This window comes from Sceloporus undulatus, chromosome 4 (genome assembly GCF_019175285.1).
Source record: "Sceloporus undulatus isolate JIND9_A2432 ecotype Alabama chromosome 4, SceUnd_v1.1, whole genome shotgun sequence".
Lineage (NCBI taxonomy): Eukaryota > Metazoa > Chordata > Lepidosauria > Squamata > Phrynosomatidae > Sceloporus > Sceloporus undulatus.
In genome coordinates this window covers 123812471-123836163 of record NC_056525.1, presented here as the reverse complement: position 1 = coordinate 123836163, position 23693 = coordinate 123812471, and the positions used below count along the sequence as shown (strand labels likewise).

The 23693-nt window shown below is 40.8% G+C and overlaps 1 protein-coding gene across 4 annotated transcripts in view; it reads left to right on the top strand.

The window, feature by feature from the left end:
- Positions 1-23693, top strand: part of ABL2 (ABL proto-oncogene 2, non-receptor tyrosine kinase) — a 60428-nt gene continuing 36735 nt past the window's right edge. For all 4 annotated transcript variants that reach the window (XM_042463312.1, XM_042463310.1, XM_042463311.1 and 1 more), the window contains exon 1: positions 1-381. In XM_042463312.1, coding sequence (XP_042319246.1) covers positions 126-381 — 256 coding nt within the window. In that variant the 5' untranslated portion in view covers positions 1-125. The remainder of the gene's footprint in view (positions 382-23693) is intronic.

Sequence of the window (23693 nt, the reverse complement as noted above, 5' to 3'; positions counted from 1 at the left end):
GGCGGTGGGGACTGAGGGGGCGAGTCCGTGAGGCCTCTCCGGAGAACGGCGGCAGGGTTTCCGGAAGCGGCATGTGAGGCCGAGGGCGCTGGCGAGGGAGGAGGAAGCGGAGGGGGAGAACGGGGATGGGCCAGCAGGTGGGCCGCGTCGGAGAGCCAGGCACCGCCGCCGCTGCTATCCAGCAGCCGCCTCCGCCGCCGCCTCAGCAGCAGCAGCAGCCTCCGCCTCCCTCTCAGCCCCAGCGGCTCCGAGGCAGCAGCAACAGCAGCAGCACTGGGACTGGCAGTGGCGGCTCCAGCAGGCCTTCCAGCCGCAGGAGAGAGGCCTCCGCCGGCGGCCCCCGAGGCGCAGAGAGCGGCTTCAACGTCTTCACGCAGCACGGTGAGCTGGGTGTGGCGCCTGCATCCGCACTGGAGGGAGAACCCAGTTTGGCAGCGCTTTCACGCCTTAATAGGAGAACATGGGGGATGCTTGCCCATAGGAGACATTACTTCCCCAGTGTTGTCCTATGGGGAAGGATCTTCTATGGTTCCCTATGGGCAAGTATTCTCCAATGATCTCTCATGGGCACGTTCTCCAATGATTCCCTATGGGCAGTATTCCCCAGTGATTCTCTATGGGCAAGATTGTCTCATTTTCTGTATGGCCAGTATGCCCCTATGATTCCTATGGGCAGGTATTCCCCTGATTCCTATTGGGCAGTAGCCTAGTTCCCATGGTATTCCTATGATATGGCAGTTATTCCCCTATGATTCTCTATGGGCACGTATTCCCTATGATTCCCTAGGGCAGGATTCCCTATGATTCTCCTATGGGCAGGTATTCCTATGATTCTCTATGGCCACGTATTCCCCTATGATTCCCTATGGGCAGGTATTCCCCTATGATTCTCTATGGGCAGGTATTCCCCTATGATTCTCTATGGCACGTATTCCCCTATGATCTATGGGCAGGCATTCCCTATGATTCCCTATGGCCAGTATTCCCTATGATTCTCTATGGGCAGGTATTCCCTATGATTCCCTATGGCCACGTATTCCCCTATTATTCCCTATGGGCAGGTATTCCCCTATGATTGCCCTATGGCAAGTATTCCCATGATTCCCTATGGGTTAGTATTCCCTATGATTTCTATGGGCAGGTATTCCCCTATGATTCCCGATGGCCGTATTCCCTATGATTCTCTATGGGCAGGTATTCCCCTATGATTCCCTAGGGCCATTATTCCCTATGATTCCTATGGGCAGGTATTCCCCTATGATTCCCTATGGCAGTATTCCCTATGATTCCTATGGGCAGGTATCCCACTATGATTTTGGGCCAGTTTCCCCTATGATTCCTATGGGCAGTATTTTCCCCTATGATTCCCTATGGGCAGGTATTCCCCTATGATTTTCACTATGGGCAGGTATTCCCCTATGATGTCCTATGGGCAGTTATTCTCCTACGTATGTTCCCTATGGGCAAGTATTCTCTCCGTGATTCCCTAGGGCAGTATTCCCCTATGATTCCGTATGGGAGGTATTCCCCTTGATTCCCTATGGGCAGTTTCCCCTTGTTCCTATGGCCATTATTCCCTATGATTCTCTATGGGCAGGTATGTATTCCCCTATGATTCCTATGACAGTATTCCCTATGATTCCCTATGGCAGGTATTCCCATGATTCCCTATGGCAGTATTCCACTATGATTCCATGGGCAGTATTCCCCTATGAATCCCTATGGTCAGGTATTCCCCTATGATTCCCTATGGGCAGTATTCCCCTATGATGTCCCTATGGGCAGGTATTCCCCTATGATGTCCCTAGGGCAGGTATTCCCTATATGTATTTCCCATGGGCAGGTATTCCCCGTATTCCCCTATGATTCTTATGGGCAAGTATTCTCCTATGTTTCCCTATGTGCAAGTATTCTCCGTGATTCCCTATGGGCAAGTATTCCCTATGATTCCTATGGGAATATGGTTCCTCTATGGGCAAGCCACCGTCATTTCTTTTAGTACCTCCTGTGTTACTACAGTGTATGCCAATTACAGGTGGAGGCCGTATTTCCCTGTAGAGGCAGCGGGCTCTGATATCCTCTCAGCCCACCCCCATCGCAGCCACCGTGTGGTGGGGAATAAGAGAGGGGCTTCTTGGTGTGCTGCCCCAGAGACTTGGGGACTTCTTTCCTAGGATGCCAAATGGCCCCTTTTTGGCCCTTTGTGGGCAGATTGAAGACTTTTTATTGAGACAGACTTTTTAAACCAGAACGTCTTCAAAGAATGGGTTGGGGTGCTGTAGCTGTTTAAAGTGTACTGTCTTTAAACGCTTCTATCTTCAGTTAGATTCTCTCTTTTAACAAGTGATCTGTTTTCGTAGCTTTTACAGTTTAATTCTATTTCAATGGTCGCTTCTGTATATTTTTAATTGTACTGTTCTTTGGATTGTAAGCCACTCTGAGTTCCAGTTTTGTGGGAGAAACAGGCATACAAATAAATAGACTGATAATGATGATGGTGCAAAGGCGCATACTTTTTAGACTGACCACCATTGTTTGCTGTGTTTATGAGAATCTAGAGAGATCTGTGTAGCACTTTGAGCTCACTGAAAGAAAGAACTTGGCAGCTGAGCTTTCCTAGACTAAAGTCTACTTCTTCAGATGCTGTTGGTGTGTTTATGGGAGGTTTTTAAAGAACCAAAAAACAAATGTTGGCACTTTGAATATATGTTCACAACCATTATACCATTGGTGCAACTCTTGCTTGTCCTTTTTGCCACAACTCTGTTTCATATCTGCATCCCTAGTGAAACTTGAAGTGGTACACTTGACTCATCTTATGACTGATTCCATCAAGGCCACTTTCTTGACAGCTCTAAGTTATGTGATATTAGACTAGGAGTCAGCATGGTATGGTTCGAGAGCTGGCACAACTCTAGAGGCCAGGGTTCGATCCTTGTTCCTTGGCCTAGAAACCCACTGGGTGACTTGGGCAAGTCACACCCTCAGTCCGCGGGAAACGTCATGCATATGTTTGCCTTCGGTTGCCATAAGTGGGAACAACCTGAAGGACAGAACATAATATTTGACTTTAAAACAAGTTCAGTGACTGAAACGTCTTGTCAAGCTTCCCAGGAAGAGCGCCAGAATGTAGTTATGTCAGAGCTTGCTTTTCCAATGTTGCTGTTCATAGAGACCTTTTCTTGGAATGTTGCAGGCATTATTATTCCCGGCAGCAGTTCTTAAGTTAACAGTTTAACTATATCTTTTGCTGGCAGGGGTGAAGGCAAAAGAGAACTGATAGGTTCTGTCTTGGGAGAAACATCATCTCTTCTAGCATCTCTAGCCCAAACAGACAGGCAAAATAAAGCTGTCTTCGGGTCACTTTGGAGGTATAAATATTTAATGACACACACATCTAAGAGGCAGAAGCTGCGCTAAAGCTCTGCTCCAGTCTTATTTATATCATCATTTATAAGACACATTCCAAAACTTTATTTTGGCCTGTCTGTTCAGGCCCTCTGTCTGAAAGGCGGTGGGATGAGGTGCATTGAGATTCAGAGCCACACTGGTCGAAGCATTGAGATAGAAAAAGTGTTGTTGGTTTCTATTCCTGTTCTTCTCAATCTCCTGACAGGCTAATTTTTAACAGTTACAGTTCTAACATTATCCAGTTTTCTAGGAGGTATTAGTTTCTCTTATTATTCTGCGTTTGAAGGCTCTTGGGGGAAACCCAGTAGGCAGCATCATCAGTTTTTAAATTGTCCCTTCATGAGTTTGCAGTTGACCCAAGAGGTATTTCATCTGACCTGACCAAATAATTCCTATCCGAGTCTGATCATTTGAAATGCCTTGGAGGACTTTAACATATGGGCCCGAACAGACAGGCCAAAATAAAGCTGCTTTGGGTCACTTTGGAGGTATGCTGTTTAAATGCACACACAGTCCAAAGCTCGCATCAAAGCCATGCTCCAGCCCTAAGGACTGAGTGAAGCTTTGGCACAGCCTCTGGCCCTCTTAGGAGCATGCATACCTCCAAGGTGACCCAAAGCACTTTTATTTGTGCCTGTCATTTGGATCTCCCCCTTTAGATATTGTAGATGGACAGTAAGTACATAGCTCAAGGAAAGCTCTATGTACTTATTGCCAGTGTAAAGGTGCTGCTCCAGGCAGGTACATGGGGCGCATGACAGCGCCGCGGGGCGTAGTTAGGGTTAGGACGGGGTGTATGGGTGCGAGAAGGGGTTGTCACTTCTGGATGCCCCTCAACCTCATACGGACCGAGTCCGTACAAAATGGTGGCGCCCGTCCACATGGGGGTCACCATCTTGACATAGCAGACATGTGTGTGTCCACACATTGCCAACACAAATGACACCGTGAGTGACACCATTGGCGCCTCGCGCATCATAACGCGCCGCAAAGAGAAGCACCATTTGGGGCTTCTTTTGAAGCGCAGAGGAGCCGCACGTTGTACGCTGGGGGCTCCTCTGCGCTGCAAATGGCGGCGGCAGACCTCCCGTTTTGGGCGGTCTGTAACGGCCAAGGTTTCTATTTAGATCTTGGTTTTCATCCTTTCCTGTATATGAAAAAAGTGACCCCCTTCCATGTGGATTTCAATGCTATGAAACTTTTGAGTATGCACAGAATTCTGGGGCCTCTTACAGGGAATATGAGGCATTTTTATATAGAGTAGTCCAGATCTTTTCAGATTTGCCATGATCCTGTTCCTGAATCAAAGAGAGTAGATCACCCAAACAGACAGAATTGGATGGATGGATGAATCTTTAAGAAGGACATGCACAGTGTTTATATAGTTCCTCACTGAGTCCTGTTACAGACAGCCAAAATAAAGCTGCTTCAAGTCACAGTGGAGATATGGTGTTTCAATGATGCATGCATCCTAAGAGTCCAGAAGTCGCACCAAAGCCACGCTCCAGCCCTAAGGACTGGAGCGTGGCTTGGTGTGGTTTCCTGGACTGCTTAGACGATGCATCATTGAAACACCATATCTCCACTGTGACTTGAAGCAGCTTTATTTTGGCTGTCTGTAACAGGCCACAGAAACCCTTTTTAAGTTTATCAAGGCTTCAGGTTTATTTGGAACACAATTTGAAATTAAGGCGACTTGTTATACAATAAATACTTGCTCAGCCTAGAAGGAGAGGGGGAAATGCAGCACTTGAAAAATTGGGGAACTGGTTAATTTATAACCATGAGAACATGTTGCTAGGAAACTTCCTTGTATTGCACTAAACGGATTATCTGAAAGACTGTATCTCTTCATAAGAGCCTGCTCATGCTTTGAAATCTTCTGCGGAGTCCCTTCTCATTACCCTCACTGGCACATCTCATGTGAACATGGGAGAAAGCCTTCTTGGTGGCTGCCCTCAGGCTCTGGAGCTCCCTACCTGGATAGCTCAACTGGCACCGTCATTGCTATTCTTCTGAAGGCAAGCAAAGACCATTTTCTCAAGGGGAAAACACCTTTTATATATTGTGGTGCTCAGCATTTTTCTAATGGTTTGTTTTTAATTGCTTTTAATTTCATTTATATTTTCAATTATATTTTAAACTTCTGTACAGTGTAATGTTTTTATCTGTACCTGCTCTAACCTTTGTAAGTCACCTTGAGTCCCAGACTAAAAGGCAGGATAGAAATAAACATAATAAAGATAGCAATACAGCCCAAGAGGCACAAGTAATAATGAACCCTTTTTATCAGCCTGAAAGCATCCCATCAGGCAGAAGTTCATATCTATTAATGCCTAATACACAAAGCAAAGGAGAAACCCATACATTGCAGCACATTGCTTCCTTTTTTAATGCTTCATTAATTTTAATACGTAAAGATACATTACAAAATAATCAATATAGCAAAAAAAAAAAAACCCATACATATATAATACATATATAAACCTACAACTGAAACAAAACCAAACTAAACTCAATTAAAATAATACTATACCATATTACTAAAACACTAATCTATTACAATAAACACTACCTAACTAAACACAAACTAACTGAACCACAAAAGAACTCTGACCCCTCGACTCAAACTGTAATGTTTGAGAGAAAGAAAATCAAATAAGTAAAAATATATTATTACTATACCATTATATATCTTACTAAATTCAACTAAGTGTAATTACTAGTAATCACAACCACAAATTATAACATCATTATATTTCATCTTGCTCAAAAAATCCATAGTTTCCAGCCCCTCAGGGGGAAAAATTCACTTGGGGGCGAAGCAGACTGCTGGTTTGCCCTGGCTTGAGGGCGGTGCCTGAGTCAACGTTTAGATGCCACATGCTCTGACGCTGCCCCCACACTGCCTGAAAGCCACACGGTTGACTGCATATGTGCTGGCTTCACGGTGTTTCAGTGGTGCGGTGTTTACATGTGCTGTGCCACAGAAATGCTGAAAAGCTGCTACTGCAGCTGATTTTTCCTACTCCTATTTGGGATGGAAGCTGGATGGATTGGGGGCACGGTGTGCAGTTGCCGCTGCCCAATCCGGCTCTCTCAAAGGAGGCGCCACGCTGTCCCTTCGTGGCCGTCTGTTTCACCCCTTGGAATATCTTTTAAAGTTCAAATCAGTTTAGCGACTTGAGCGAAGTCTGCAACCTTAATAACCCATTCTTCCATTGTTTGCACTTCAGCCCATTTCCAGGTTTGTGCAAACAGTATTCTTACAGCACTTATCATACAATGAAGAAGTAATCCATATTTCTTGTCCAGTTCTTTGACGGTAATACTAAGCAAAGACATTTCTAGTGACATTGCAAAATCTGTCTTTATAATTTTTTTAATTAACATATAAACCTTAGGCCAGTAGTTTTCACCTTCTTACAAGTCTACCACATATGGGGAAAAAAATCCTTCCTTATCCTGACAATCCCAAATTTATTTGAAACCTTCTTTGACATCAGTGTAATTCTGTTGACTGTACATACTCTCTTGGGTAAGGAATTCAAGACCTGCCATGGAAAATAATACAAATTCGGGCCAAGCAGCCAAATGGAAGTACTTGATAAATAGGAGCAAAGATGACGAAACTGAGGCTGTCATACTTCGAACACATTATGAGAAAGCATGATTAAAAAAAAAAACAATAATCCTAGGGAAGGTGGAGGAAAGTAAAAAGAGAGGGAGGCCACATACTAGATGGATGGATTCTATTACGGAGGTCACAGGTATGAATTTGCAAGAACTAAGCAGAACAGTGGAGGACAAGGAGTCTTGGAGATATTTCATCCACAGGGTCGCTGTGTGTCGAGATCGACCTAAGGGCGGCTAACAACAACAACAACAACAACAAATTGCAGCTACATATGCGTAACTTTGTTCTCCAGTGGCTCACTGTATAGGCACTTCAGAATTTATTTCTGATTTCAAACCAGGGATTTTGAATTTATGTGCTATAGATGGGATTGAGGAAACAGTTCAGCCAGGTAGAAGGGGGTGAAGGTAGATGGATCCTATGGGTTTTTGTAGTGGAGCCAGAAGGTCTTGGCCATCCAGGGTTCACTTCTCTCCCTACTCCTCCTTCCAGTGCTCATGTCCAGTTTCTCTGTGTTTACAAAGGCCTTTGTACAGTATCTCTTTTGGTGTGAAGAAAGTCCATGTACCCCTCACCATCACGTTTTTTTCTGATTGTATGTAACATAAGTATTTTCCTCCACTCCCCTCCTCACATTCCTGATTAGGAGACTGAGGGAGTTGAACCCTCACAGAACTCTCTATGATTTGGAAATTTCCTGCTGTAGCATCGTGTATATCTTGAGTACACAGTTGCTTAGTTAAAAGTCCAATGAAGTGGGATGTCATTAACTTTGCAGTCCAAGTTATCATATTCAGCAGATCTTACTACTACCTACACCCAGGTAAACCCTAATATGTTTTCCTGAAAATATGTTTAGGCTAAGGCAGTGATGACGAACCTGTGGCACACGTGCCAGAGGTGGCACTCAGAGCCCTCTCTGTGGGCACACATGCTGTCGCCCTAGCACAGAGTTGGCCCGAGTTTCTTACTAGAAAGCCAGAGGAATGTGGCACTTTGCAATAAATAAGTGGGGTCTGGGTTGCAGTTTGAGCACTTGGTCTGTAAAAGGTTCACCATCACTGGGCTAAGGCATTTATTTATTTAATCATCTATTTATTTGATGAAGAGACTTGTATTTCCACGACTCATCTTGAGGGCCTCAGACTTGGTATCATTTAAAAGCATAACTACTTAATGCATGTATTGCTATATAGTTGCATCAGGCTTTCTCAGAGTATAATCCTGACCTTCAGTTCTTGTTTCTATGTATTACATGTGTGACATGTAGGCAGCAGGAGTATTTATTTGTTTAGCAGAGTTATCTCCCACCTTTCCATTTTAATTTATCTTCAAAGTAGTTTACAACAGATTGTGATAGAATACATACATGCCTGTCTTCTCCTTTCTGATGAATGGGACAATGGAATGCTTCCTTTTAGCTTTTCAGTCTCAGGGCAACTTCCAGTTAATGTAGTTAGAAGTGACTCATTTCTGGCTGATAAACTTGGTAAGCAGGTTTCCTGCAACTGCTTACTTTTTGCACCTTGCTGTCTGGGCTTGAAGCAAAGGTGGTGTCAGTAAAATGGTGTGGTCAATTTAATTTAAATGCTATAAAATAGTTCTTTAGTCAGTGACAACTTTGTAATTGCTCTTGGCCTTTCTTATTATTCAAATTGATAAGTATCCTCCTCCCCCAGGCCGCTATTCATAAATGAAATGTAATTATCTTCTTCACCTCAATACATGCCTATAGGCTAACATGAATTAAAAGTGCCTTTGTTACCATTTATTGTAGGGTAATGATGTTGGGAAGACATTGTGTGAACATGATAATATCTTCAATAAACCTGGGAAAAGACTTCCTTTAATGATAAGGTCTTGTTGGACCAAGAGGAGTGATACCATTTGTAACATGGCTTTACAGGATCATCTTGGTGAGACCATAAATTTATAGTACCAGAGTCAGCTCCTGAAACTTTTTCAACATACATGCAAGAAACTTTTTCATTAGGTCATAGTATGTTAGTTTGCATAAAGCCATAGCTGTTTTAATCTGTTGTGTGCTTCATCTTTAAAATGCAAAATAAAAAATTCCAAATTTTGTATGCATGAAAGTTAAAATCTTCCCTGCATGGGTTGCTTTCTTTTGGATACCTACCAGTCAGCCCTTTACCACATTTGTTGTTTTTTGCACCTCTCTCTGCAGGCCTCAACCCCAAAGCCACCATTCCTAAATGTCCTCACAGCATTATTCATACATCTTCTGATACATTGGCTAAGTATCCAGTGGTCATGAGCTAGGTAATAATCAGTGTGCAGGGTGGAGTGCTCAGGAGTTAAACTCTGCTTAGTGGTGTTGCTGTATATGTTTTAGGATTGCTATCCTTGGCATTTCGTAAAATGATGTAGATTAACTTTTCATTAAGTCAATCCTTGTGTGTGGTTAAGGAGGAACAAGTTGTCTTAGGAGGCAATGGTTAAATTGGAAAGTTCCACAAGAACCTGTTAATGAACTGAGCTAAAACTGATACCACTTTTATTTCATAATAGTCTTTAATCTCTCCTGTGTCTGACACCTACAACATCTAAAATAAAGGATGTGGTGTGGTGGTTACCTTTAAAAGGTTCTAAGGCAGCAGCCTCTTAATGCCAACTTTTAATTTATCTAATTCAAGATAGCCAACTTGGTAAAATTGAAACAAGTTATTGTATATACTTGTGTATAAGTCGACCTCATGTATAAACTGAGGTCAGGTTTAGAGGCCAAAATTAATGGATTTTGATGTGACCTGTGTATAAATCGAGAATAAAACTTGAAGGTTCTGAACGATGCTCCCCAAATCAATTCCATGGATAGGCAAAAGTGCCAGCAGTGCCTCTGGGGCCCAGCCACCCTTTACCACCACCATCATTCCTATTTTTCCACCCAAGCATTGCAAAAGGCTGCCAGAAAGAGTAGAGGGGTTTGGTTCTTCTTTTAGGTTCTTCATGGCAAGAGCTTAGTCTGTTCTTGGAGTACCCAGTAGAAACCCTGAGCTCCTCCACTCTCCCTGCCTCAGTGGAGAAGCGCCAAAGAGCCATGGCAGAAAGAGCAGAGGGGATTGGTGCTTTTTTCAGCTTCTCTTGACCCCTTCTACTAATATCCCTGCTCCAGCAGGAAAACTAAAGAGCCGTGGTGATGGATAGAGCAGAGTGGATTTGGCTTTTTAAAGCTTCTCCCATCACCCTCTCCTCCCTCCAGCATGGTAGAGAAGACCCGAAAGAGCCACCAGAGAGAGAGCAGCCACTGTTTCTTTCAGGCTGTTCTTGTATGAATTAAGGTCTTGGACTCCTGGAGCTTAGTCTGTGGTGAGAAAGACTGAAAGAAGCACCCACTCCATCTGCTGCCGGAGCCCCAAGAAGCTGCTGCTGCCACCTTTTTCCAAGCAGGCATTACAGAAGTCCAGAAGCAGCGTCACAGGAGAGCAGGCTGCTGTGTTGACCCATCTATAAGTCAATCCAGATTTTTGGGGTCTTTTTTTTTTAGCACAATTTATTTTATTTTTTACTTATACAGAAGTACATATAGTAAACATGAGCAACTTAAGGCCTGCACACACAGTCCCAAAATAAAGTGGCTTCGGGTCATTTTGGATGTATGCTATTTTAAATGACACATGCATTGTAAGAGGCCAGAAGTTGTGCCCAAGCCACGCTCCAGTCTTTAGGACTGGAGTGTGGCTTTGGCGTGGCTTCCGGCCTCTTAGGACATATGCAGCATTTAAACAGCATACCACCAAAGTGACCCGAAGCAGCTTCATTTTGGCATGTTTGTTTGGGCCCATAGTTCCAGGACAATGTGAAACATTTTCTTATCACCTAGATCATTACATGCTACTACATGCCTCATGCCTCTAAATGTATATCCAGGTTTTTTTTAATGTAGAAAATGTACCTATCCGCATGTATCACTCTGAACCACAGTTAAGTGTACAATGACTGGTTACAACTCCTTATTGAGTATACAAAAAATGGGAACACTCTGTCTCTATCTTTGAAATAGGTCCAGACAGTATTGTCTGTTTCTGCGGTGATGGGTCTGAGAGGAATTAAGTATATGAACTGCAACCCTTCTGATCTTGCTGGGTTGTGTGCAGGACATAGAAAAGATGTAAACTTCCAGGACATTGGCTTTTCCTACAAGAGGGGTTTCACTTGAGTTTCAGTGTCTCCTCTTTTTTGATGCATTCACATCCTATACCCCTTTTGCTTGGCTCTGCCATCGAACTTCAGCAGTACTGCACAAGCAAGAATGTGGACTGCTTAAGCTTTCTCACTGTTTGAGATTCCATGCACACATTCCAGCTCAGTAGTCGGTTATTAGTTTCACGGTTTGATTCTTGATTGATTCTCACGTGCTATAAAGGAACAGTTTGTTAACTTCAGCCGGAGAATTTTGTTGGTAACTTTGAGTTGATCTTTGTTCAGCTATACAACTCAGGGATGTGAAAGAAAATACAGAGAATTTTGTTTGCATGTTACAGGAAACAGGAGTGAACAAAGTATTATAATACCTTTATTGGGATTAACAAAGTTTCCACCAACTCCACAGTTCCTCAGGTGGGGGCAAAAGAACTTCTCCTCCTCCCACCTCCCCTTCATTCTTCCACGTTGCCTAAAAATTGGTGTTAGTGGTTTCCCTGCCTTCCAGAACTGATTTTAGCAACATACAGGTGGCTGTAGTAGAGAGGGGGGTTATCCCTTCCGATTCTCCTAGCTGCTGCTATTCTGCCAGTGGAATACACTGTTGGAAACTGTCCCACTGTTTTGTGAATTCTAGTTTATCAATGTAGGAATTATGGTATTGCTCTAGAGACCTGTTGATTTGACATAACAATGAGCATTTGCATCTAGATATATAAGCCCTCTGTCCAACTGAGTAGCTTTTCTCAGTTTGCCCTTAAATACTGCCCAGCAATATTTAAGGCTGCGACTCTCACTATTGAAATTACAGAAGCCTATAGTAGCCTAAGGTAAATTGACAGTTCCTACAGTTGGCAATAGGGATAATGGTAATTGTAATCCAAAACATCTATAGAGTTCATCAAGTTGGGGAAGGCTGCCAGATAGTGTCAAACAACAGACTAGTTGTCTTCTCTCTGTCTTTCACCTGTGTTTAGCAGGATTTATGTAAGTGCTCCTAAATGCCAACCAGTTAGTAATATGGCATGGTTCAGTGGCAGTGTTTTCTGCAAGTCTGTAATACTTGTTTAGTTGAGAAAATGAAAACTAATTCCACATGATATACATTAGAATCATGTTATGGCTGTAGGAACATATTTGCAACATCACTTCAGAGATATCCAGAAATAGCATTGAGAGCCTGGTAACATTTTAGCTAGACCTAATTAAGGGGTTGGACTGGATGGCCCTTGTGGTCTCTTTCACTTCTATGATTCTGTGGTTGTAATTCATGCCTTACAAAGGAGAACTTAATGAAATGGGAGAAAACCTATTGCAATGAATGGAATCTATGGTCCTCTTCAGACGGGGCTTTGCGGCGCCCCCGTCATGTTTTAAGGGTTGGCCGAGGGCGCACCACCCATATTGGCCTCACCCCTAGCACGTGACGGGGCGTTAAAATGGCAGCACCCTGTACACACGGGCACTGCCATTTTGACGCGATGGACGCTTAGCGTCTCCACGTTGTGGTGCACATGTGATAAATTAAAATAACATCCAAAACCCACAAAACAATGATACCTTATGGGGCCGAAAATGTACAAAATGCATCATGCAAACTTTTGAAGCTAAACTGACTATGGTGTTAAAATTTAAACTCCATTAGCAACAGAAAGAGTAAGCTAAAGCTGATCCCACATTTATTTTGTAATAATAGTGTTTAATCTTTAATCTACAACATGCATAATAAAAGATGTGTTGTAGAGTTGGCCTTTTAAAGATTTTGAGGCAGCAGCTGCTTGGTACCAACTTTTAATTTAACTAATTCCAGATAGCCAACTTGGTAAAATTGAAACAAGCTACTCTATATACTCATGTATAAGTCAACCTCATGTATAAGTTGAGGGCAGGTTTTGGAGCTAAACTTATGGATTTTGATATGACCCATGTAAAAGTTGAGGGTAAAACTTTGGGGGTCAGAGCATGGCTCCTTGAACCCATTCCATGGAAGGTGAAAGCACCAGCAGTGCCTCACCCCAGGCCACTGCCTCTCTTTTCCTACCCAGGTATTGCAAATGGAGTTTGAGCTTTATATGCCATCTTTTATTACTTTTTGTCTGCTGAAGCCCACAAAGAGAGTCAAAGAGAGGTGTGTTCTTTGCCAAATCATGTTAACTAACAACAACAAAAACAAAATCTTGTCAAAATATAGGCCTGTGATTCTAACATGTTCATTTTCTTCTTCTTTGTTTTGTGATTTGTTTTGTGCCTTTTGTGGTTGGCCCAATGAAGGTATCATTGTTTTGTGGATTTAGGCTGTTTTGTGATTTGTTTTGTGCCTTTTGTGGTTGATCCAATGAAGGTATCTTTGGTGTATTTAGGCTGTTACAATCTATACTAGTTTACTAGGCTAAATTGCAACCTGAGCTCCCTGGTGTAATGCTGTGTAAAATGTGATGATAGAGTTTGTGTGTGTAAGCATTGAAGTGGGGCACCTGTGGCTGTATAATCAAAATATAACATTTATCTACAACCTCACAGTTTTATTTTAAACATCAAAAGGGGAAATGTAAATCATCACATAATTTATTGTGCTTTCTCTTTTTAAAAGCACTGTATGTACAGAATGTACAAAATATAATTTGTGGTTGTAATACTACTAGGCCCAACCTCTTTAGAAACATAAGAAATGGATACAGGCTGAGTCTCCCTTATTTGAAATGCTTGGGACCAGAAGGGCATTTGGGTATTTTTGGATTTTGCTATACAGTACCTGTATTTCCATTTATGTATGTAGTGAGATATTTTGGAGATGGGACCCATGTCTAAACACAGAATTCATTTATGTTTAATATACACCTTATACACATAGGTAATTTTATACAATATTTTAAATGGTTTTGTGCATAAAACAAAGTTTGTATACATTGAACTGTCAGAAAACGCAGGTGTCGCTATCTGAGCCACCCGTGAAAAAAGTTTTGGTTTTTGAAATATTTTGAATTTTGGAATTCCAGATAAGGGAGACTCAATCTGTACACATTTTCTGTGACTGTCTTTATACTTGTGTATTAAGCAGGGCGATTAAAATGGTGAAGAGTCTTGAAACCATGCCCTATGAGGAACACTTTAGAGAGCTGGGGATGTTTAGCCTGGAGAAGAGAAGGTTAAGAGGTGATATGATAGCCCTGTTTAAATACTTGAAGGGATGTCATATTGAGGAGGGAGCAAGCTTGTTTTCTGCTGCTCCAGAGTATAGGACCCTGAACAATGGATGCAAGCTCCAGGAAAAGAGATCCCACCTCAACATTAGGAGGAACTTCCTGACAGTAAGGGCTGTTTGACAGTGAAACACACTCCCTTGGACCCTGGTGGAATTTCCCTCCTTGAAGGTCTTTAAACAGAGGCTGGGTAGCCATCAGTCAAGTATGCTTTGATTGAGAGTTCCTGCATGGCAAGGGGTTGGACTGGATGGTCCTTGTAGTCTCTTCCAAGTTTATGATTCTGTGATTCTACTTAGTTAAAAACATGGGATTTGCTGTAAAGGAAGCCTCTAATAATAATTATAATAATTTGTTTTATTTATATATCGCTATTCCAAAGATCATAGCGGTGAACAGCAAGTAAGCTATTTAGCAAGTAAGCTAATGTAGTTGGTCCTACAGAAGCTGCTTGCAGTAATGTTATATATGCTTCCAGATTTCCTTCCTGGATTGTCAGTGTGATACTTAGACAAAGAGTCTGATACAGCAAGAAAGGAACTTTCTTTACCTTGCTTTGGGAGGAGATTTTCACAGTGTTTGCAACATATAGGTCAAACAAGATGAATTTAGTGACAGGATTATCATTAAGGCTTCCAAAAGCAGCGTCTGTGAGAAAGACAGTGGTAAAACACCTCTTCCTCCATTTAATTATTTATAGCTGAAATACAAGCACTTTTAGTAAGTGCATATTACATTGCCTCACCACAAGCTACTTCCAGTGGGACAATTGATTCTATGAGCAGAGAAATGGGGTAGCCATGGGAAGCCCTCTGAGCCCCATGATTGCAAACTTTTACATGGAACACTTTGAAAAGCAAGCCCTGGAAACACCACCAAAAAAGCACAGCATGGTTCCGATACGTGGATGACACTTTCACCATTTGGAGCCACGGAGAAGAAAATCTGACCATGTTTTTGAACCATCTGAACAACATCCACCCAAACATCCAATTCATGATGGAAAAAGAAAAGGAAGGAAAATTTCCATTCTTGGATGTCCTGGTCATTTGCAAACTAAGCCAACAGTTGGGCCACACAATATACAGCAAACCTACATGCACAGACATATACCTACACAAGAACTCCATCACCCAGGACAAAATAGACGCTCAATAAAAACACTGATAGACAGGGCAAAAAGGATCTGTGAACCCCAATTCCTAGAAGATGAATTGAAGCACCTAGACTGGGCTCTACAGCTTAATGATTACTCCAGCTCAGACATCAGAAGGGCTTCCAGACCCAGAAAAACCCAGAGGAGTGAAGACAACCAACCCCCCCAAAGAGAAGGTATTTTTATCATATATCGCAGGAGTCGCAGACAGAATAGGCAAAGTGGTGAGGAAACACAACCTCCAAATGGTCTACAAACCTACCAAGAAAATCCAGCAGATGCTGCGAAGGACAGGAGACACTCTCTCATGGCCACAGGAGTGTACCACATACCATGCGGCTGCGGACAAGTCTACATAGGGGCCACTGAACACAGTGTTCAAACCTGAATCAAAGAACATGAGAAACACTGCAGACTGAGTCAGCCGGAAAAATCATCATAGGCATAAAATGTTGTTTGAAAACACTGAAATTGTGGACTGTGCCAACAACTATCAAGTCAGAATGCATTGGGAAGCCATTGAAATCCACAAACACCTAGACAACTTCAACAGGAAAGAAGAAACCTTTAAAGTAAACAAAGTTTGGCTACTAGTCCTGAAAAACACCAAAATCAAGACCCAGTCCATGCAAATGAAAACCACCCAGGATCGGGGGGGTTTCCAAGCAGACAGTGGATCATTAATTAAATAGACACCCTGAGACCTTGCTATGCAACAACGGAACTATACACAGATTAACATGGAAATTACTTCCCCATAACCAACAGTATATATACCCCATTCTCTTCCATGCTGGGATTCTCTGAAGATGCCAGCCACAGTTGCTGACAAAACATCAGGAAAAAACACTTCTAGAATAGGGCCTCACAGTTTGAAAACCCCACAAAAAACTATGGATGCCGGTCATGAAAGCCTTCGACTTCACATTAGAGATTAGGGTTCAATTCTCTTCATCCAGGGAAATCCACAAAACCCTGTGAATTGTCAGAAATGACTTGAAGGCACACAACAACAACAGCGACATTAGCTTACCAATTGCCACTATAGTGACCCCTTGGCATCATCTGTGGTTTGGTTCCAGGATCTCCTCTGCATACCTAAATCTGTGGATGCTGGAAGTCCATTAAATACAATGGCATAGTCAAATGGTGTCCTTTTTACAAAATGGCAAAATCAAGACTTGCTTTTTGGAATATATGTGTATGTGTTGAATATTATCAAGCTGTGGATGGCTGAATCCATGGATAAAGAATCAGTGGATACAGAGGGCCAACTGTATAGTTCTGTAGTAGATGTCTGTTACTAAGGGTTGAGTTTTTTGTAGTGCATTTCAAGCAGAGTCCTTCGTGATGTAGCTTACTTCAGAGTCCTGCTACATCAATCAAAAGTTCTGTCTAGTATGCTGTTTCTCAACACATTCGGTCACAGACTTCTAGAAGGAACATTAATGTGTGTGAAAGAACTTACCCACTCATGGTGTGGTCTCCCAGCATCAAATATTCAGTGACATATTGTTTCTCAGTAGAGCAAAGATTTTTGATCCAGTGTCAATAAGGTGCTGCCAGCCCTTCAGGCTTTTCAGATGGCAGTCTGGCATTATGATGAATCCTACCCCTACCCATCAGTTTTGCTAACCGCTTTTTGCTGTTTCTATGGCAGCTACTGGGTAATGGGTCTCAATGGGAAATCTCTTCGATCTACCCTTGATCCAGAAAGTTAAAATTGCTCAGAGGACCTTACTTTTAATTGGTTAAAAGTTGCTGTTGCTTGGAGTCCTGTAAAAAGGGAAAGTTTCAATCTGCCATCTTTCCTGGAAGTGTGACTTTCCCCCCAAAGTATGCACCAGTACCTATTTTGCTGCAGAAATAAACCTTGAGGTTCCCCCCCCCCCTGCTCCTTGCTCACATTGCTTTGCAAATTTGGACCAGTTTGCTAGACAGCAAATCTCACTCTAATTTCTGCATCACATCAGTAAAACTGACTATGATGCCTCTGACAATTTAGCAATTTAATACTTAACCTCCTGTGTGCTCCTTCAAAAAGTTCAGCTACAATTTCAAGTTTGGGCAGCTCTCATTCATCCATGTTACTAAGAATTGTGCTGTATCTCTGTCCTCTTTATGTTCTGGGAACCCATGAATGTGCATATTGATCATGCAACTTTTTTTGCTTTCCCTGCTACTTCTTCCACTGTAGACAGCTTTATATATAGCTTTGTCGGCATATGTTAAGCAGGTTTTAGTGTTTTTCCATGCTCCCTGTAATTTGTTTTTAAACAGTGACAGTATTTCCCTTAACACTGGATCCTCTGCTTCATCATTTCTTTATCTCCGTTTTCATTGTCCTGTTACAGACTTCCAAAATAAAGCTGCTTGGGGTCTCTTTGGAGGTATGCTGTTTAAATGATGCATGCATCCTAAGAATCCAGAAGCTGCACCAAAGCTGCACTCCAGTGCTTAGGAATGGAGTGTGGCTTTGGCGCGACCTCCGGACTCTTAGGACCCATGCATCATTTAAACAGCATACCTCCAAAGAGACCCGAAGCAGCTTTATTTTGGCAGTCTGTAACAGGCCTTTGTTTTAGTTGTTATGTGCCATGATACCTGAGGCTTATTCATTATCAGGGTCCAAGCTTTTCTTGGGGGGTAGGGGCTAAATTCCTGAGAAGATTCAAAATTGGAGTTCCAGTTTGAATACCTTCTCATTCCAGAAGTTTGCTCCCACTTTTCAAGGAGTTGTAATTTGTCTTTATTGTTGCTCCAAGAGTATATATTGTTAAGTTATATTTTATTTAATGATTGCTTTTGGCTATACTGGAGTCATGAAAACAGTTTTCCGTTCCATAAATTTTGTGTGCACCTAGTTCTCCCATTTATCTTCTGAATTTCTGTGAAACAGCTGATGGCTTTTGACATTTGATTTCGATAAGTTACATGTTGTAGGGTTGCACTGGAGAGCATAGGGTGGATATACTGTACTGTAAATGATTTTTTAAAACTAATTTTTAAAATTTAAATCGGATTTTAAAAAATTAAATGCTTTCTAAGGACTTATCTAGAGATATGTAGAGTGATCTTGTAGAACTGAAAGAAGGAAGTTGGCCAACTTCCTTCTTTCAGTTTGTCTCAATCTCTCTACATACTGATTCTACAAACTAGCATGGCTATATCTTAGAATTCAATTTATGATATATATTATGGTCCAAAAGGTATTTACAGTATTATGAAATTGGGATTAGTTTTAATTAAGTAGCATGAGAATGTATATTCATGCAGTGTTAAAATTCCATTAATCCATTCACAAAACTGTGAATTTGTGTCTGCAGAGATCACAGTCTTATTCTTCTTTTGCAAATCTATGTACACAGAATCAACCTCTTAAGAGCTAAGCTTCAAAACATTCAAAGAATAGGCATTGATGTAGAATACATAAGCTATAATGTAATTGTTTTAGTTAAATTAAACTATTTAAATTGCTGTTAGTAAGGTAATGATTATTTGAAATGTATTAAGCTTATAGTGAGGAAGAGTGCTCTTTTGGGGAGGGGGTAGCTCACGATTAAACTGAGTCTTTCTGAGTAGTGAAATCAAATCCACCCTACTTATCTTTACTTGCCCTGCCTGTGCCTTGATAAATATCGACCAATTTGTGATATTGTTTTTAATGAGATTATATTTAGTATTATTTGATACAGTTGCACTGTCATGCAAAATGGGATCTGAAACTGGGAGAACTTGTGTATGCACTGCCTCATGTGAGGATCCAGGTTGAGAGCATTTCAGAGATCAGCAAAGGGTTGTTACAGAGTTCCAGTCTGTACATCTGTATTGATTAGAAGTGTTTTTATCTGACCTAGTGGTTGTGAAATAGCTCAATTTTAAAGAAAACAATCTAGCGTTATTATGGTTTCTGAAGATAAATTCTGTTGAATAATTGGGCAGCTTACTGCATCACAATATACTTGCGGTTTCTTTTGGCCAGTGGTTAGTAACAAACCACAACACAAAGATTTGTGATATTAGCTGTGGTTTGATCTACCACACAAATATGTATCTTGAAAGACAGTATTCCTAATTATAAATTATGATAATGGCTTTTAAAGCAACTAAACTGAAGCTTAATTCAGGCCTGGTTTTGATTCTGGTTTCTTTGATTCCAGAGATGTAGGAAATGCATAACCCACAGTTTCCTTTCTAAGAATAAGAGTGGGACTTTAATGCCATCTCAGTTGGATTTTGGCCAGTTAACATTATGCTTGGCCTTTTCTTTCAGGATATGCACCTTAAACAGATAACTTCTCCTGAATTCACCTCAAATCACCTTCCTGCTGAACAACTTGATCCTAAATAGATTTTGTCTGCAACACTGTGCTCATGTGGTCTGCTGTTACATTGGTGGAGCAATGAAACAGCCCATCTTAGTTCTCTTGTTGATTCATATTGCAAGATCGTGTGATAAGTTTCCATTTGATAGTCATAAGCCAAATCATCATGTCATATTAACTCTATGCAGGCACTTACCTGCTCACCTTTACATATCTCTTTTCCAAGTCTCTCCACATTTTCCTCATACAGGAAAATACCGGAGTAGGGAGAAAAGAATGGATTCTTATCTTTACCTTTGCACATTAGTAGCTAGGATCCCAAAGTAGCCAAGACATCATAACTGAATATTAAAAATGAAAACAAGGATAACTATAAATGTATTCTCAAGTCTTCAAATAGATTTTGTTGGAATATTGGATTTTTCTTCTCCATTTAAACAAAAATGTGAAAAATTATACTTTCCATATACCTTGGAAATTTCAGATATTTATGGGCCACAATAAAATTGACTTGAACAAACTTTAGTAACTTTCTTTTATATTGCTGTTTGAGAAGAGCCTGTGAACAGCGATATAAGTAGTCTAGATTGTTCCGGCATATGGCTATCACTGTTGGTAGCACATAGTTTTATGAGTCTTTGCTAGGACAGATAAGGATATATGGTTGACCCTCCATATGCACAGATTTTTATCCATGGATTCAGGCATCCACAGCTTGAAAATATTTTGAAAAATATATAAATTCCAAAATGTAAACCTTGATTTTGCTGTTTTATATAAGAAAAACCATTTTATTATCCATTGTATTTTGATAGGACTTTCCATGAATTTTTGTATCCATGGGAGATGCTGGAACAAAATGCCAGTGGATACCAAGGGCCCACTGTAGTTGCTTTTGGTTTTAATGCCAGTTTCAGTTTTAAACTTTCAGTGTGGTTATGTCACCACATTTTCATGTGTGTTTGAACCATCTTTATGCTGCAAAACAACAGCAGCATGAATAGCTGTTACTTAATTTTTTGAATGATGGTGGAGGGAGAACTGTTATAGCAGGCTTGGTTGGTCTTTTAAGTGTTTTGTAAATTCTGGCTCTTGACATTGGAATAAATTTAATTCAGATTTTGAATGGTAATTTGATAATACAAATGTATATTTTTTCATCAGTTACCCTGAGAGATTCAATTTTGCAAAGCCTTTTTGTGTGTATTGTAGCTTTTAGTTCACAAGGAGAAGACTGGTCTAGATGGGCTTAGGATCATATTGAGATGTACTGTAACAACTCAGTGAAAAGTAACATGTAAATATTTTCCTATTCCAAGCTTAATGATAAAGATCAGAAATAGAAATCTATCTTTAAAAAAATATATACTAGCAAGGCATGTCTTTAGATAAAAGAAGATAAGTACTGGTACCCCGTCCATTGAAACCACATCTCTATCTAGTCTTCCATTTTATTTTCACAGTGGCCCATCGAGTTTCTAAGAAAAGCCTACAGTCAGAAAGCACAACAGCTTTCTCTAGAAACTAGCTTTCAGAAGCGTACTATCTGATGCTGGGGTATCATATTGTTCTGCTTCTGACCTTCATGGATCTCTTTCCACATTTGCTCATGTACATCAATGGATAGTCAGCACATTACAGAAAATCAGTGCTCAACATTCAAGATTAATTGGGATCTGATCTGCAGCCTTGTTTGACTTAGATCTATGGAATAAAACTAAAATTAGCAAAACTAGAACAAAACTAACAACCTTACACCATGCCAAGTACATGCTATGTAATATTTCAGACGTTCTTCCAGTCGATAGAGGCTTAAAATGAACATATCAGTTGCAAATAAATTTTATGAGAAATAACATGTGTTTTTAGAATGCAGTATTAAATGACATTACATTGCTGAGGAAATACGGTGTGTGTGTGTGTTAACTGCCCTCAAATCAGCCCTAACTCATGACAGTCCTCTGGATGAAGCATCTCCAGGCCCACCTGTCCTCCAATGCTCCACTTAGGTCTTGTAGATTCAATCTTGTGACCTCCTTGTTTGAATCTAATAATCTTTCTCTTGTTCTTCTGCTCTCCATCTTTCCTAACACATTGTCTTTTCTAGTGAGTCATGCCTTCTCATGATTTGGCCAAATACAACGGCCTCAGTTTTGTTATCTAGGCTTCCAGGGATTATTCAGGCTCATGTGTCTGTCTTTTGGCCATCCACGGTATCCTCAACACCCTTCTCCAGCACCACATCTCAAATGAATTTATTTTCTTTCTCTCAGCTTCCTTCACTGTGCAGCTTTCACATCCACACATGATAGTAGGGAATACAATGATTTGGACAATTTAATTTTAGTGTTTTGTTGTATATCTTTACACTTTAGGATCTTATTACCCTGTTTCCCCGAAAATAAGACATACCCATAAATTACGCCGTAGCAGGATTTCTAAGCATTTGTGCAATATAAGCCATACCTTGAAAATAAGACATAGTGGTACAGAACAGAAGGAAGGGAGCGGAAAGATTGGGGCCATTGGTTCTAAAGGAAATGGAGTCGCAAGAAATTCAGGGTGGAATTCCAGGTTTGGAGAGTTATGACAATGTTCCAGAAGGAGACAACTTAACTATATTGGAATAAATCTAGATTGTTATACCATACTTAATAAAAATAAGACATCCCCTGAAAATAAGCCATAATGTGCCTTCTTGAGGAAAAAAAAATATAAGACAGTGCCTTACTTTTGGGGAAACACGGTAGTTCTTTCATTGCCTCCCTTCCCATTGTAACTTATTTCTTGATAGCAATCTCTATTATTATCTAAAACTATTTCAATTTCCTCAATATTTAGGTTGAATTTATATAGATCCCCTGTGGTCATCATTTTTATTTTCTTTATGTTCAGCAATAAACCTGCCTTTGCACTTTCTACTTTGACTTTCTTAGTTATTGTTCCAAGTCTATGATGTTTTCCAAAAATCCTAGTGTCTTGTCAAAAGAAGGCAGACAAACAGGTTGTCATCTGGTCTTTTAAATTTGTGTCATATTGATATTAATAGCGCTCCAAACAAGTTAATTTGAAACAGTTCTGTCTGCTAGTGAGAACATGGTAGAGATGACAATGGGATCCTGGCAGAAACCAGGGACTCATCCTCACATGTACTTATTTTTTGGTTTTATACAGGAGCATTTACTACATCTAACCCTTATTTTAAATGAAATAAGAACTGTGAAACTGATTGAGAAATTATTTAGAAAGGTACTCCACCCGCTTATTTATATAACCTCCCTCCTACTTAACTAACTAGGTTTCATGTTGCAGGACGCATGCCTCTGTGCATATATGAAAAGCCTAGGAAAAGAATGGTTGCCTGGTTGTAAAATAGATAACACCTCAGAAAGTACTTACTCCATTTTTTTCCACCAGGGGATGCTGCAGACCTTAACTGATATCAGTTATAGAAGGTCTCCATAGCATGTGCATACAAGATACATGATGCGTAGTTAGGAGCCAGGGGGACACTCCATCTTTAATAAGGTCACAACTATTTAGATGCAAAGTATGGGAAGGCAAACACTGTGCCCTTTTCTGTTGATGGGAGAGAAAATATGCACACAATCCTCTGAGTTGTAAATTATGATTATTATTCTTTATTTATATAGTGCTGTACATAAAAACGACAAATATAAAAGAGTAAACCTGCCTACGGCGTACAATCTAAGAAAATGACTTTAAAGACTGTTTATCAGAAAATACCTTTGGCATATTTTGAAACAAGACCCTCTTTATTATATCAGACAATACTGTGC